This window comes from Salmo salar, chromosome 10, assembly GCF_965601325.2.
Source record: "Salmo salar chromosome 10, fSalSal1, whole genome shotgun sequence".
NCBI lineage: Eukaryota > Metazoa > Chordata > Actinopteri > Salmoniformes > Salmonidae > Salmo > Salmo salar.
In genome coordinates, this window is record NC_138300.1 from 104,686,843 (window position 1) to 104,702,257 (window position 15,415).

Genomic DNA, 15,415 nt, shown 5'->3' on the forward strand with positions numbered 1-15,415 from the left:
GTAGGAGCGACCTGTCAGGTAGGACGCAATCCAAGCGTGGGCCGCGCCTGAGATGCCCAACTCGGAGAGGGTGGAGAGGAGGATCTGATGGTTCACAGTATCAAAGGCAGCAGATAGGTCTAGAAGGATGAGAGCAGAGGAGAGAGAGTTAGCTTTAGCAGTGCGGAGAGCCTCCGTGACACAGAGAAGAGCAGTCTCAGTTGAATGCCCAGTCTTGAAACCTGACTGATTAGGATCAAGAAGGTCATTCTGAGAGAGATAGCAGGAGAGCTGGCCAAGGACGGCATGGTCAACAGTTTTGGAGAGAAAAGAAAGAAGGGATACTGGTCTGTAGTTGTTGACATCGGAGGGATCGAGTGTAGGTTTTTTCAGAAGGGGTGCAACTCTCGCTCTCTTGAAGACAGAAGGGACTTAGCCAGCGGTCAAGGATGAGTTGATGAGCGAGGTGAGGTAGGGGAGAAGGTCTCCGGAAATGGTCTGGAGAAGAGAGGAGGGGATAGGGTCAAGTGGGCAGGTTGTTGGGCGGCCGGCCGTCACAAGACGCGAGATTTCATCTGGAGAGAGAGGGGAGAAAGAGGTCAAAGCACAGGGTAGGGCAGTGTGAGCAGGACCAGCGGTGTCGTTTGACTTAGCAAACGAGGATCGGATATCGTCAACCTTCTTTTCAAAATGGTTGACGAAGTCATCCGCAGAGAGGGAGGGGGGGGGGGGGAGGATTCAGGAGGGAGGAGAAGGTAGCAAAGAGCTTCCTAGGGTTAGAGGCAGATGCTTGGAATTTAGAGTGGTAGAAAGTGGCTTTAGAAGCAGAGACAGAAGAGGAGAATGTAGAGAGGAGGGAGTGAAAGGATGCCAGGTCCGCAGGGAGGCGAGTTTTCCTCCATTTCCGCTCGGCTGCCCGGAGCCCTGTTCTGTGAGCTCGTAGTGAGTCGTCGAGCCACGGAGCAGGAGGGGAGGACCGAGCCGGCCTGGAGGATAGGGGACAGAGAAAATCAAAGGATGCAGAAAGGGAGGAGAGGAGGGTTGAGGAGGCAGAATCAGGAGATAGGTTGGAGAAGGTTTGAGCAGAGGGAAGAGATGATAGGATGGAAGAGGAGAGAGTAGCGGGAGAGAGAGAGCGAAGGTTGGGACGGCGCAATACCATCCGAGTAGGGGCAGAGTGAGAAGTGTTGGATGAGAGCAAGAGGGAAAAGGATACAAGGTAGTGGTCGGAGATTTGGAGGGGAGTTGCAATGAGATTAGTGGAAGAACAGCATCTAGTAAAGATGAGGTCAAGCGTATTGCCTGCCTTGTGAGTAGGGGGGGAAGGTGAGAGGGTGAGGTCAAAAGAGGAGAGGAGTGGAAAGAAGGAGGCAGAGAGGAATGAGTGAAAGGTAGACGTGGGGAGGTTAAAGTCACCCAGAACTGTGAGAGGTGAGCCATCCTCAGGAAAGGAACTTATCAAGGCGTCAAGCTCATTGATGAACTCTCCAAGGGAACCTGGAGGGCGATAAATGATAAGGATGTTAAGCTTGAAAGGGCTGGTAACTGTGACAGCATGGAATTCAAATGAGGAGATAGACAGATGGGTCAGGGGAGAAAGAGAGAATGTCCACTTGGGAGAGATGAGGATTCCAGTGCCACCACCCCGCTGGCTCGATGCTCTAGGGGTATGCGAGAACACGTGGGCAGACGAAGAGAGAGCAGTAGGAGTAGCAGTGTTATCTGTGGTAATCCATGTTTCCGTCAGCGCCAGAAAGTCTAGGGACTGGAGGGTAGCATAGGCTGAGATGAACTCAGCCTTGTTGGCTGCAGACCGGCAGTTCCAGAGGCTGCCGGAGACCTGGAACTCCACGTGGGTCGTGCGCGCTGGGACCACCAGGTTAGAGTGGCAGCGGCCACGCGGTGTGAAGCGTTTGTATGGCCTGTGCAGAGGGGAGAGAACAGGGATAGACAGACACATAGTTGACAAGTTACAGAAGTGTTGTTTCTTGTATTATTGTCTCTTGTGTCTTTAGAGAACTGTTTCACTTTGATATCCTTTTTCTTCTGTCCTGATTTTCTCTTTCTTTTCTTCTGTTAACTAGATATTCTTTGTTGTTCTTCGTTAGCTAGCTAGCTTCTTCCAAAAGAGTCCCTAGCAACTGCTTAGCAACTGGTAAACAATTCAGCTAGCTAAGATAACTACAATTTTATGAAAAACAGTTATTTTTCAAAAGCCTATCTTCTTTGTTTGTTGCTTGTTTTTTCTCCTATTCAGTCTTGCAGTTTTCTTTTGCTTTTTTCCGATGTACTTCACTCTAAAAACCATGTAAATTTCAATATTTGTAGGAGCTCATTTTTCAGCTGCTGCTGCTCAAATTGGAGTTCCGGAATTAGCCAGGTGATGAGCGTTGCCTGACTTACTCCAGACGTGACACTTGGCATTCAGGCCAAAGAGTTAAATCTTGGTTTCATCAGACCATAGAATCTTGTTTCTCATGGTCTGAGAGTCCTTTAGGTGCCTTTTGGCAAACCATTAGCGGGCTGTCATGTGCCTTTTAACAAGGAGTGGCTTCCGTCTGGCCACTCTACCATAAAGTTCTGATTGGTGGAGTGCTGCAGAGATGGTTGTCCTTCTGGAAGGTTCTCCAATCTCCACAGAGGAACTCTGGAGCTCTGTCAGAGTGACCATCTGGTTCTTGGTCACCTCCCTGACCAAGGCCCTTCTCCCCCGATTGCTTAGTTTGGCTGGGCGGCCAGCTCTAGGAAGTGTCTTGGTGGTTCCAAATTTCTTCGATTTAAGAATAATGGAAGCCATTGTGTTCTTGGGAACTTTCAATGCTGCAGATATTTTTTTGGTACCCTTCCCCAGATCTGTACCTCGACCCAAACCTGTCTCGGAGCTCTACGGACAATTCCTTCAACCTCATGGCTTGGTTTTTGCTCTGACATGCACTGTCAACTGTGGGACCTTATATAGACAGGTGTGTGCCTTTCCAAATCATGTCCAATCAATTGAATTTACCACAGGTGGACTCCAATCAAGTTGTTGAAACATCTCAAGGATGATCAATGGAAACAGTATGCTCCTGAGCTCAATTTAGTCTCATAGCAAAGGGTCTGAGTACTTATGTAAATAAGGCATTTCTGTTTTTCAGATTTAATACATTTGCAAACATTTCTAAAAACCTATTTTTGCATTGTCATTATGGGGTATTGTGTGTAGATTGCTGAGTTTTTAAAATTTATTTAATCCATTTTAGAATAAGACTGTAACATAACAAAATGTTGAAAAAGTGAAGGGATCTGAATACTTTCCGAATTTATGTAAGTATGCTACATGACCGAAAGTATGTGGACAGCTGCTCGTCGAACATCGCATTCCAAAATCATGGGCATGAATATTGAGTTGGTCCCCCGTTTGCTGCTATAACAACCTCCACTCTTCTGGGAAGGCTTTCCACTAGATGTTGGAACATTGCTGCTGGAACTTGCTTCCATTCAGCCACAAGAGCATTAGTGAGGTCGGGCACTGATGTTGAGCGATTAGGCCTGGCTCGCAGCATTCCAATTCATCCCAAATGTGTTCAATGGGGTTGAGGTCAGGACTTTGTGCAGGCCAGTCAAGATCTTCCACACGAATATCTACAAACCATTTCTGTATCGACCTCGCTTTGTGTATGCCTACCACTTAGCGGCTGTGCCGTTGTTGCTCCACTTCACAATAACAGCACTTACAGTTGAACGAGGCAGCTCTAGCAGGGCAGAAATTTGACAAACTGACATGTTGGAAAGGTGACATCCTATGACGGTGCCATGCTAAAAGTCATTGAGCTCCTCAGTAAGGCAATTATACAGCCAATGTTTGTCTATGGAGATTGCATGGCGGTGTGCTCAATTTTATACACCTGTCAGCAACGGGTGTGGCTGAAATAGCCGAATCAACTAATTTGAAGTTGTGTCCACATACTTTTGTATATATAGTATAGTGTATGTAACTGACTACACTTTAGTTTCCCACTGTTGTGGTAAAGTTCTCTCCCCAGCCAAGAGACGAGATTTTAGTAACTAGTTTTAGTGGCGCTATGCCTACACAGACAGTCAAGTGCCTCCTTTACTGTGTAAAAGGCTCATAGTAAGTTTGAGGACAGTAAACCCAGGGAATAGGCGATTCCAGTTGTTATAGTGACTACATCTCTCTTCTGAGCACACAATTTACTGTTCCTGGCATAAACTGATCTGTTCTGGTTGGCGTTACACACAACCAGCCATACTGGTGGATACAGACAGAACAACCTAATGCTTAGACGTGTGTTATAAATACCTGTACTGTCGAAGGCAATGCCCAGCTCAAATTTGTACTGGTATTTTAAGTGAACTCTCATAATTTAATTTTTTCAAAGAACGCTGCATGTCAGCAGGTCAGTTGTGTGTGATGTATTGGTTGGACTTGGAAGGGTAAAATACCATAACACCAACACGTATTAAATACTTCATTTAAAAGGGCTAATGTTTGATATTTTTTTCATGATGGAGATGCCGAAGCAAGCAATCCATTTTAAATGGGAACATTTTGTATATTTGATTGTACTTGCAATGAGGCACCTTCAACATCTTAAACATAACTGTGGCTTCCGGAGTGATGGGTCACACTGGACATGATGAGAAAATATGCAATTTGTACAATAAGCCATCAATGAACTCTCTTTGTACAGGAACATCTGACATCCAGATTACATTTCTCTAATCTAAAACGTACATGATTCTATAACCCTAATCCCTAGGAATTAATGGGTTAATTTTGGGGATTCTGTTGGACTGGATTGAGAGATGTGGTTTGTTCATCTCTATCTGTCCTCCATTGTTTTCCTGTCTCTGTCTGAATGTCTCTGTTCGTACATACTGCATGTATGTGTGTGCTGTATACATATCGGGTAAGACCCTCAGACAACAGGTTGTGGATTCTGTGTGTGTGAATAACATTTTGTCTCAGATGGTCTGTATGCCCACCCTCACTGTAGTACTATCACTGTAAACAAGCCAAATATTGAAGCCTGAATTATGTATTGAACTATAAAAAGTTTAAAATAAAATATATGTTTTACTTTAAAAAAAAGTGTTTTTATTCTATTTGTACTTATTCTGTCATTTTATCTAACATCTCTCATTAATTTAGACATTCAAAGATTCCATGGCCAATGCACAAGTCTTAGTTCCGTCTCGTATCGTTTCCGGTAGGACCAATAATAGAGTGGCAAACCATTTCTGACAAACATCCGTAGTGCAGACCTGTGATAGCGTCGTATCTTGGAGGTGTGAATGAGGTCTCTGCTGAGTTTAAACAGACCTACCGGCTTTAGTTGGATGACTTCTTTAAAACTTCGTCTGGCACGGTCAAATTTTCTTCGCTCTGGTATTGTCGTCGTGGTTAGATACTTCTCCGCTGTTGTTATGGACGACATGGGTCTGGCGGTCAGTCGTTCTCCGCTCGAGCGCCTCGAATTTGACAATGTCGCACTCAAGAAACTTCCACTGGATACATCAGAAGAACCTGGGCCGCGAAGGGTGACAGGAGCCTGTTTCTCTCGAGTAAAACCACAGCCAGTGGTCAAGCCCAGATTTGTGGCCGTCTCGAATGATGCTTTAGCTTTGCTTGGGCTGAACGCCATGGAGGTTCTGAACGACCCACTGGGTCCAGAGTACCTGAGCGGCTCCAAAGTAATGCCAGGGTCCGAGCCTGCAGCGCACTGCTACTGCGGTCACCAGTTCGGGTCATTCGCCGGACAGCTGGGGGACGGGGCGGCCTGCTATCTGGGTGAACTAAAAGCTCCAGCAGACCAGTGCCCCGAGCTGCTGCGAGAGAACCCCAGTGGCCGGTGGGAGATTCAGGTCAAAGGAGCTGGACTGACGCCCTACTCCAGGTTGGACAGTATTGCATAAGCATGACTAGACAGTTCTAAAAATTCTTTAGCTAGTGAATCTGTTTCCTCAGTCAAATTCATCAGTTTAAATACAGTTGACTATCATTGTAACTTAGCCTATGAAAATGTGCTAATGTTGTTGAATACATTACTATCATACTTTCTCTTCCATTCTCAGACAAGCGGATGGGCGTAAGGTGCTGCGCTCCAGCATCAGGGAGTTTCTGTGCAGCGAAGCGGTGTTTGCTCTGGGCGTGCCCACCACGAGGGCAGGGTCGCTGGTGACCTCTGACAGCATGGTGGTACGGGATGTGTATTACAGCGGGAACCCCCGCAAAGAGAGGTGCTCTGTGGTCCTCCGCATCGCACCCACCTTCATCAGGTGCATAGCCTATCACATGTTCTCAGTCTCACAGTTATGGCAAATTACTTTAAGGAACAATACTAAAACGTGTCACTCTGATCATTGTGTTTGCGTGCATGCAGGTTTGGGTCCTTTGAGATCTTCAAGGCGACTGATGAGAACACAGGCCGCCAGGGCCCCAGCTACGGCCATGATGCGATCAGAGGTCAGATGATGGATTATGTCATAGAGACCTTCTACCCAGAGATCCAGCAGAACCACACTGACAGAGTGGAGAGGAATGTGGCATTTTTCAAAGAGGTATAGTATAAACACCACTAGATTCAGTGAAGGATTCATTATGTTAAAGTGAACAGTAATGCTCTTAGGCTTTATGAACTTGAAGGATATCCTTTTATGTCCTTCATGAAAGTAAAACTAATTTGACTCAAAGCAGACTGTAGGCCTACATTTGAGCGCTCTCTATCCTTGACCTTTTTGTCATGGATCCAAGAACACTGTTATCCTCTTATCCTGTTAATCTGCTGTCGATAGAGTGGGACGCTGTCTTAGCACACACTGTGCTATTAATGAATTTTATAATGAAAAATATTATTTGACCACCACAGCACAGTATATAATCCCTAAATATGTATTGCCTAACCCAGCACCTAATAAAGAGGTACATTTAAAGTTTAAACTACTAGACCCAAGTAATCTTTTCCTTCTGTTCTGACACTGGTGCGTGTTTGTGTGCATGTCCCTGACTGGTAGGTGATGCTACGTACAGCTCGGCTGGTGGCCCAGTGGCAGTGTGTGGGTTTCTGCCATGGAGTCCTCAACACAGACAACATGAGCATTCTGGGACTCACAATAGACTATGGCCCCTATGGCTTCATGGACAGGTACATCATACAGTACTCAGCAGCAGTCCATCTCTTCCACAGCAGTAGCATTGACTAGCATGGATGGCTGACCTGCTTTATTTTATTTTTATTATGGCCATCTTCTAACTTCAACTTCACTTTTAATGTACTTGTTACTGAATCCAAACAAGAGTCTGTCTTAACACTGCCTAATTCCCCCTCTATCTTGTCTGCAGGTTTGATCCTGACTTCATCTGCAATGCCTCAGACAACTCAGGCCGCTACTCCTATCAGGCCCAACCGGCTATCTGCCGCTGGAACCTGGCTCGCCTGGCCGAAGCCCTGGACCCAGAGCTCCCCCCAGGCCGGGCAGAGGCTGTTCTGGACGAGTACCTGCCCCTCTACAACACCTTCTACCTGGGCAACATGAGGAAGAAGCTGGGCCTGCTGAGGAGGGAAGAACCGGAGGACGAGATGCTCATCACTGAGCTGCTGCAGACCATGCATAACACAGGTAGGGAGAGAGAGACATACTCACTGGACAGTTTATTAGGTACATCCATCTACACTGAACAAAAATACATTGCCTGTTTCTTGAGCTGAAACAAAATGTCCTAGAAGTGTTCCATATGCACAAAAAGCTTATTTCTCTCCAACTTTGTGCACAAATTTGTTTACATCCCTGTTGGTGAGCATTTCTCCTTTGTCAAGATAATCCATCCACCTGACAGGTGTGGCATAGGAGAAGCTGATTAAACAGTATGATCATTACACGGGTGCTCCTTGTGCTGGGGACAATAAAAGTCCACTCTAAAATGTGCAGTTTTGTCACACAGCACAATGCTACAGGTGTCTCATGTTTTGAGGGAGCATGCAATTGGCATGCTGACTGCAGGAATGTTCACCAGAGCTGTTGCCAGATAATTTAAATGTTAATTTCTCTATCATAAGCCACCTCCAACGTTGTTTAACTAGTATGGGCTATGTGGGACACTAGCGTCCCACCTGCGGGACACAGCCAGTGAAATAGCAGGGCGGCAAATTCAAAACAGCAAAAATCTCATAATTCAAATTTCTCAAACATATAACTATTTTACACCATTTTAAAGATACACGTCTCCTTAACACAACCACATTGTCCAATTTCAAAAAGGCTTTACGGCGAAAGCAAAACATTAGATTATGTTAGGACCGTGCCGAAAAAATAAAGCCACACAGCCATTTTCCAAGCAAGGACAGGCGTCACAAAAACCAGAAATACAGCTAAAATTAAGCACTAACCTTTGATGATCTTCATCAGATGGTACTCATAGGACTTCATGTTATACAATACATGTATGTTTTGCTCGATAAAGTTCATATTTATATCCAAAAAACCCATTTTACATTGGCCCGTGATGTTCAGAAATGCTTTTCCTCCGAAAACTTCCGGTGAATGAGCACATCAATTTACAGAAATACTCATCATAAACGTTGATAAAATATTAAACTGTTATTCAAAGAATTATAGATAAACATCTCCTTAATGCAACCGCTGTGACAGATTTAAAAAAAAGCTTCACGGGGAAAGCACACTTTGCAATAATCTGAGTACATCGTTCAGAAAACAACAGCAGGCAATATAGATACCCGCCATTTTGGATTCATCTTAAATCATAAATATCATTATAAATATTCACTTACCTTTGATGATCTTCATCAGAATGCGCTCCTAGGAATCCCAGGTCCACAATAAATGTTGGTTTGTTCGATAAAGTCCATTTATGTCCTTTTTGTTTGCGCGTTCAGTAAGCTACTCCACATGTAGGAAGCGCGCAGAAAATTTCACGTCAAAAAAGTTATATTTACGTTCGTAGAAACATGTCAAACGATGTATAGCATCAATCTTTAGGGCCTTTTCAACATAAAACTTCAATAATATTTCAACCGGACGATTCCAATGTCTTGAAAAACGTAATGGAACACAGCTAACTCTCACGTGAATGCGCGCCAATGAACTCATGTCCACTCCTGAGTCTACAACTTCCAACTTTCTTTGTTCGCTCTCTGTTCACCATAGAAGCCTCAAACAACTTTCTAAAGACTCTTGACATCTAGTGGAAGGCTTAGGAAGTGCAAAATGAACCCTAAGTCACTGTATACTGAATAGGCCCAATCTTGAAAAACTACAAACCACTTCCTGGTTGGATTTTTTTCTCAGGTTTTTGCCTGCCATATGAGTTCTGTTATACTCACAGACATCATTCAAACAGTTTTAGAAACTTCAGTGTTTTCTATCCAAATCTACTAATAATATGCATATCCTACGTTCTGAGCCCGAGTAGTTAGCTGTTTAATTTGGGCACGTCATTCATCCGAATTTCCGAACACTGCCCCCTGTCACTAAAAAGTTAAAGAGAATTTGTCAGTACGTCCAACCGGCCTCATATCCGCAGACCACGTTTAACCATGCCAGACCAGGACCTCCACATCCGGCTTCTTAACCTGCGTAATCGTCTGAGACCAGTCACTGGACAGGTGATGAACCTGTGGGTTTGCACAACCAAAGAATTTCTGTACGAATTGTCAGAAACCATCTCAGGGAAGCTCATCTGCGTGCTCGTCGTCCTCACTAGGGTAAATGCTCACCTTCGATGGCCACTGGCACGCTGGAGAAGTGTGCTCTTCACGGATTAATCCCGGTTTCAACTGTACTGGGCAGATGGCAGACAGCGTCATGTGGGCAAGCAGTTTGCTGATGTCAATTTTGTGAACAGTGTCCCATGGTGGTGGGGTTATGGTATGGGCAGGCATAAGCTACTGACAACAAACACAATTGCATTTTATCGATGGCAATTTGACTGCACATAAATACCGTGACGAGATCCTGAGGCCCGTTGTTGTGCCATTCATCCGCCGCCATCACCTCATGTTTCAGCATGATAATGCACGTCCCCATGTTGCGAAGATCTGTACACAATTCCTGGAAGCTGAAAATGTCCCAGTTCTTCCATGGCCTGGATACTCACCAGACATGTCACCTGTTGAGCATGTTTGGGATGCTCTGGATCTACGTGTACAGCAGTGTGTTCCGGTTCCCGCCAATATCCAGCAACTTCCCACAGCCATTGAAGAGGAGTGGAACAATATTCCACAGGCCACAATCAACTCTATGCGAAGGAGATTTCACGCTGCATGAGGCTAATGGTGATCACACCAGATACTGACTGGTTTTCTGATCCACACCCCTACTTTTTTTTTTTAAGGTATCTGTGCCCAACAGATTAATATCTTTATTCTCAGTCATGTGAAATCCACAGATGAGGGCCCAATGAATGTATTTCAATTAACTGATGTACAGTAACTCAGTAAAATCTTACAACATGTAACAATTTCTGTTTTATTATTGTTCAGTGTAGTACCAGGTCAGACCCTCCTTTGCCTCCAGAACAGTTTTTTTGTTTGTAACACCATTCTTGTTAAACCCTAGACACTTGTGCGTGAAAAGCCCAGGACGGTGGCCGTTTCTGAAATACTAGGTCTGGCGCGCTTGGCACCGACGATCGTACCACGCTCAAAGTTGCTTAGGTCACTCGTTTTGCCCATTCTAAAGCTCAATCGAACTGTAACAGAATGCCTGTCTGCCTGTTTTCTATAACAAGCCACGGCCACATGTCTGTAGGAGCGATCCATTTTCGTGAACGGGGTGGTGTACCTAATAAACTGGCTGGTGAGTGTACATAAAGCTATGGGGAATGATGAGGGACAAACAACTGAGGGGTGTGCCGCAGAACACTCAGCACTGATGCATAGAAAGATGACTCACGGTCACATCATTCACACAGAACACATGTTGCCAGTAGAAGACAGCTATGACACTGACCAAGCATGACTGATTTAATCTCTGATCCTTCTCTTCCTGGACACTAGGAGCAGACTTCACCAACACATTCCGCTGTCTGAGCCAGATCCCCTGCCCCACTGCGGGAGATGGGGAAGCAGAGGAAGGAGTCATCAAAATGGCCAAAGACCTCCTCCTGGAGCAGTGTGCCTCTCTGGAGGAGCTGAAGGCTGCCAACAAGCCCAGCATGGACCCACGGTGAGAGAATATATTGACATGAGCAATGAGAACACAGGTAATGGTTTGTTGGAGCTTCTTGTTCTTGGGTCATTGAAGCTGTAGTAGAGCTTTAGAATTTGGTCAATAATACAGTAGTGGACATAGTTCATTGGATGGACATGATCCTCTGACCCAAGTTTGTCTATTATAGTCCTTCATCTCTTTCCTCTGCCTCTCCCTTCTATTATTATATTTTTTTTTAGATCACATTTTTGACATTTTGCATTAAGATACCACTCTCCCTTCACCCTTCAGTGAGTTGGCCATGCTGCTGCAGTTGGCCCAGAGCAACCCGTCCCTGTTCCAGATGATATCAGACCGGAGGACGGTGGCCATGCAGCTGGAGAAGCTGGGCAGGCTGAAGGAGCTGCTTGAGGCTGATGAGGTAGAGGTCAAGGCCAAGCACAGGGAGGACTGGGCCACCTGGATCACCTCATACAGGCAAGTGCTTGTATTTTTAAAGCATCTCAGAAAAAGTCCTAGGAATCCTGTTAACCTGTTTTAAGACAACACAAACTCCCAGCTCAGGGTAGGTTTTAGGATCTTGCTAAGACACTGCTCAGACAAACTCTGAGCCAGGAGTAAAAATAAACTCACAAAAGTTTCTCCGCTAGTAATCGCAACAGTTTGAGGTACCGCAAAGGAAAGGTAGTGATGACACTCATTGACATTGTTACAAATGATTGGAAATAACCAATCGCGATGAGGCATGCCAGCTGTGAACGCTATAGCACGCTTCAGACAACCACTGTGAATGTGACTGTACATCAAATGTTGCCATGGTAAAATGTTTGATATAATTTTTGCCTGACATGATCACTTTGCCTACTCTTAATTGTTGCCGATGTGATTGCACTGAATCATACAGTATGATGGTTTTTAAAAGCGGAATTTTGATAATATTACTGCTATATCAACACACTCGTCACTCCCGTTCAACAACTTTAAATCGCTTTGGCACAGTAGGCATCAAGTTACTTGACAATAATGTTGCAGAAAATGTTTGAAAGGTTTAGAATTTTCACCGAACACAATCAAAGTTAAAATAGGACCTAGATGCTTTCAATTGCCCAAGTTATAGGCATTTAGGAATATATTTTTAGCAATGTGATATTGCTCTCCAAAGGGATAACTTTAAATAACATAATATAGGTTGATTTAAATCATGTATTAGTCTAGTGGTTCTAAGTATTTAGGCATATGATGTGAATTAGGCCTCATGTCAAATCATTCTCAAAAGATACTGTTGCATGTAGGCCTAGATTGTTTATAGGCTGAGCATATCGAATTATCAAAACATTATTTTAACAACTCCGAAGCAATTGCCTGTCTATGGTGCAGGAACCACTGACTCGCTGCCCTTTTCTATTATCAAAACACCTGCTGTTAACTCCTTAACAGGTTAGGATGCTTCATGAGGTCTCCTTAATATCTGTGACTAGGTGGGACTCTTATGACTAAAGAGGCTTCATGCATATCTTTTATTTTTACCCATAAGATTAGGGGTAAAATGTCTCTTCTCAATAGTTAGAACTAATTCTCTACTCTGAGATGCTTTGTGGATACAGCCCCAGGTCTTCCTGTCATAATCATTATGATCCAAAAGGCAAAACTGATCCTAGATCAGCACTCCTATTCCACGCAGTGAATACAGGCCCTGAATTGAACTTGCCTTTTTCTCCAACTCAGTGTTTGACACTATATGAAGGTAACTCTACCACCAGATATATTGCTTTAGAAATGTAGCATTGGGAGAAGGAGAGGATGAGAAGGGAAGGGAATAAAAGCTTAGAAAAAAGCAGGTTGGTCTAATGTTTGCAGTAGAGGTGGTGTTAGTCGCAGTTATTTGACTATGCCAGCCCATCCTCTCTGAACACAGTGGGGGGTTTCATTAGGCACCAAATGGAAGAAACCTGACATCGGGAGGGACTAACTGCATGCTTGTTTTTGTTCTCCGTTGCAAAGCGTTTTTCTCAGGTGTGCCCTAATGAATCTAATTCTGTGTTGTGACTGGTGCAGGGAGCGTCTGGCTAGGGAGGTTGAGGGCCAGAGTGACGTCCAGGCTCTGCAGGAGGAGAGAGTGAAGGTGATGGATGGCACCAACCCACAATACGTACTCAGGAACTACATTGCCCAGAATGCAATAGAGGCAGCAGAGAACGGAGACTTCAGTGAGGTCAGTCTCCGATCAAGCAATGATGTCACCAGAACAGTAGGATTCTCAAAAGGAAGGAAAAAACATGCTGTCTCTGCCTTTACTTGCTTCTCTGGATTTCTCTCTCATGGTTTGATCTTTCTCACATCTCTCTGTGTCATAGGTCCAGAGGGTGTTGAAGGTTCTGGAAAAGCCTTTCTCTACCCAGCTGGGTCTGGATCAGCCGAGCTGGCTGGGCCGGGGGGGGGCGGAGGGGCAGAGGAATGAGGAGGAGGAGGCACAGCAGGGGGCAGAAGCAGCATCATCCCGAATGCGTGTTCCCTATGACAGCAAGCCCCCGGTTTGGGCCAATGAAATCTGTGTCACCTGATCTTCGTAGTACCTTCCCTGACAGTCAACCCACCTAAAGTTACAAGCGAGTCACTCAGTATTTTCTTCACCTCTGTTTACCTTTACCTCTCCACTCTCTCGCTTTACTTGGGTGGGTAATGTCAAGGAAAGTACATTTATGAGTTAAGATGCTACTATGTCAATCAGTCAGTCAATAGAGGAGAGGATGTGTTAAGAGTTTTAGCAAATTTCAGAGTACAACCCCAGAAATTTGAAATCACACCTTTGATCCAAGTGATAATTACATTTATGGAAATATCACGTCTTTAGTAGAGCTATACTCTTAATACAGATACATATCCCGCTCTGTAGATCTGCGTAGCCTATTGGCTGTCTGGTTATGAATGACGGCCCAGACATCCAGTCCTACAGTGACCCGTCTGAGTCTGAGAGACTAGGAGTATCACCTTAATATACCAAATATCATGTGTGTGTAATGTGTCTGTATGCGTGTGAAAGGGAATGATTGTATATGGAGATTTACATATCCTCTGAATCGTACAGAATGGTTCACATATGTCTATGTGACTGACTGAGCCGCAAATGACTTAGCACACAAGTATAACATAATTGGCTAAATTTACACTACCGGTCCAAAGTTTAGAACACCGACTTATTCTCATTTGCATATTAAATCATAAAATATATGTGTATTTCCCATGGTTTTCTTGGTTGACAATAGCAGTTTTGAAGCTTCCTGGAAAATGTAGGCAATACATAGAATGTTATCATGACCTACAACAATGTTGTGGTGTTCTATTTGTGCAATGAAGCACTAAGTGGTCAGTGTTATGGCTGCTATGACATATATACACTACTGGTAAAATGTCTTAGAACACCTTCTCATTCAAGGGTTTTTATTTATTTTGACTTTTCTACATTGTAGAATAATAGTATAGACATCAAAACTGAAATAACACATATGGAATCGTGTAGTAACCAAATAATTCTTGAACAAATCAAAATATACTTTATATTTGAGATTCTTCAAATAGCCACCCTTTGCTTTGATGATAGCTTTGCACACTCTTGGCATTCTCTCAACCAGCTTCACCTGGAATGCTTTTCCAACAGTCTTGAAGGATTTCCCACATATGCTGAGCACTTGTTGGTCGCTTTTCCTTCACTCTGCAGTCTGACTCATCCCAAACATATCAATTTGGTTGAGGTCGGGGGATTGTGGAGGCCAGGTCATCTGACGCAGCACTCCATCACTCTCCTTCTTGGTAAGATAGTCCATACACAGCCTGGAGGTGTGTTGGGTCATTGTCCTGTTGAAAAACAAATGATAGTCCCACTAAGCCTGAACGAGATGCGATGGTGTATCGCTGCAGAATGCTGTGGTAGGCATGCTGGTTAAGTGTGCCTTGAATTCTAAATAAATCAGACAGTGTCACCAGCAAAGTACCTTCACACCATAACACCTCCATGCTGTACGGTGGGAAATGCATATGTGGAGATCATCTGTTCATTTACACCGCATCTCACAAAGACACAGCGGTTGGAACCAAAAATCTCCAATTTGGACTCCAGACCAAAGGACAAATTTGCACCAGTCTAATGTCCATTGCTTGTGTTTCTTGGCCCAAGCAAGTCTCTTCTTATTGTTGTCCTTTTAGTAGTGGTTTCTTTGCAGCATTTCAACCATGAAGGCCTGATTCACACAGTCTCTGAACAGTTGAT

At 44.4% G+C, this 15,415-nt stretch overlaps 1 protein-coding gene across 1 annotated transcript; it reads left to right on the forward strand.

Moving 5' to 3' along the window:
- Positions 1 to 5,197: 5,197 nt before the first annotated feature.
- On the forward strand, positions 5,198 to 14,379 carry selenoo1 (selenoprotein O1). Its single transcript, XM_082957312.1, has 9 exons — positions 5,198 to 5,879; positions 6,058 to 6,261; positions 6,366 to 6,543; positions 6,997 to 7,127; positions 7,325 to 7,602; positions 10,998 to 11,166; positions 11,443 to 11,632; positions 13,211 to 13,363; positions 13,506 to 14,379. The coding sequence occupies exons 1-9, from the start codon at positions 5,278 to 5,280 to the stop codon at positions 13,719 to 13,721; spliced, it is 2,121 nt and encodes a 706-aa protein (XP_082813438.1). The 5' UTR covers positions 5,198 to 5,277; the 3' UTR covers positions 13,722 to 14,379.
- Positions 14,380 to 15,415: the final 1,036 nt, after the last annotated feature.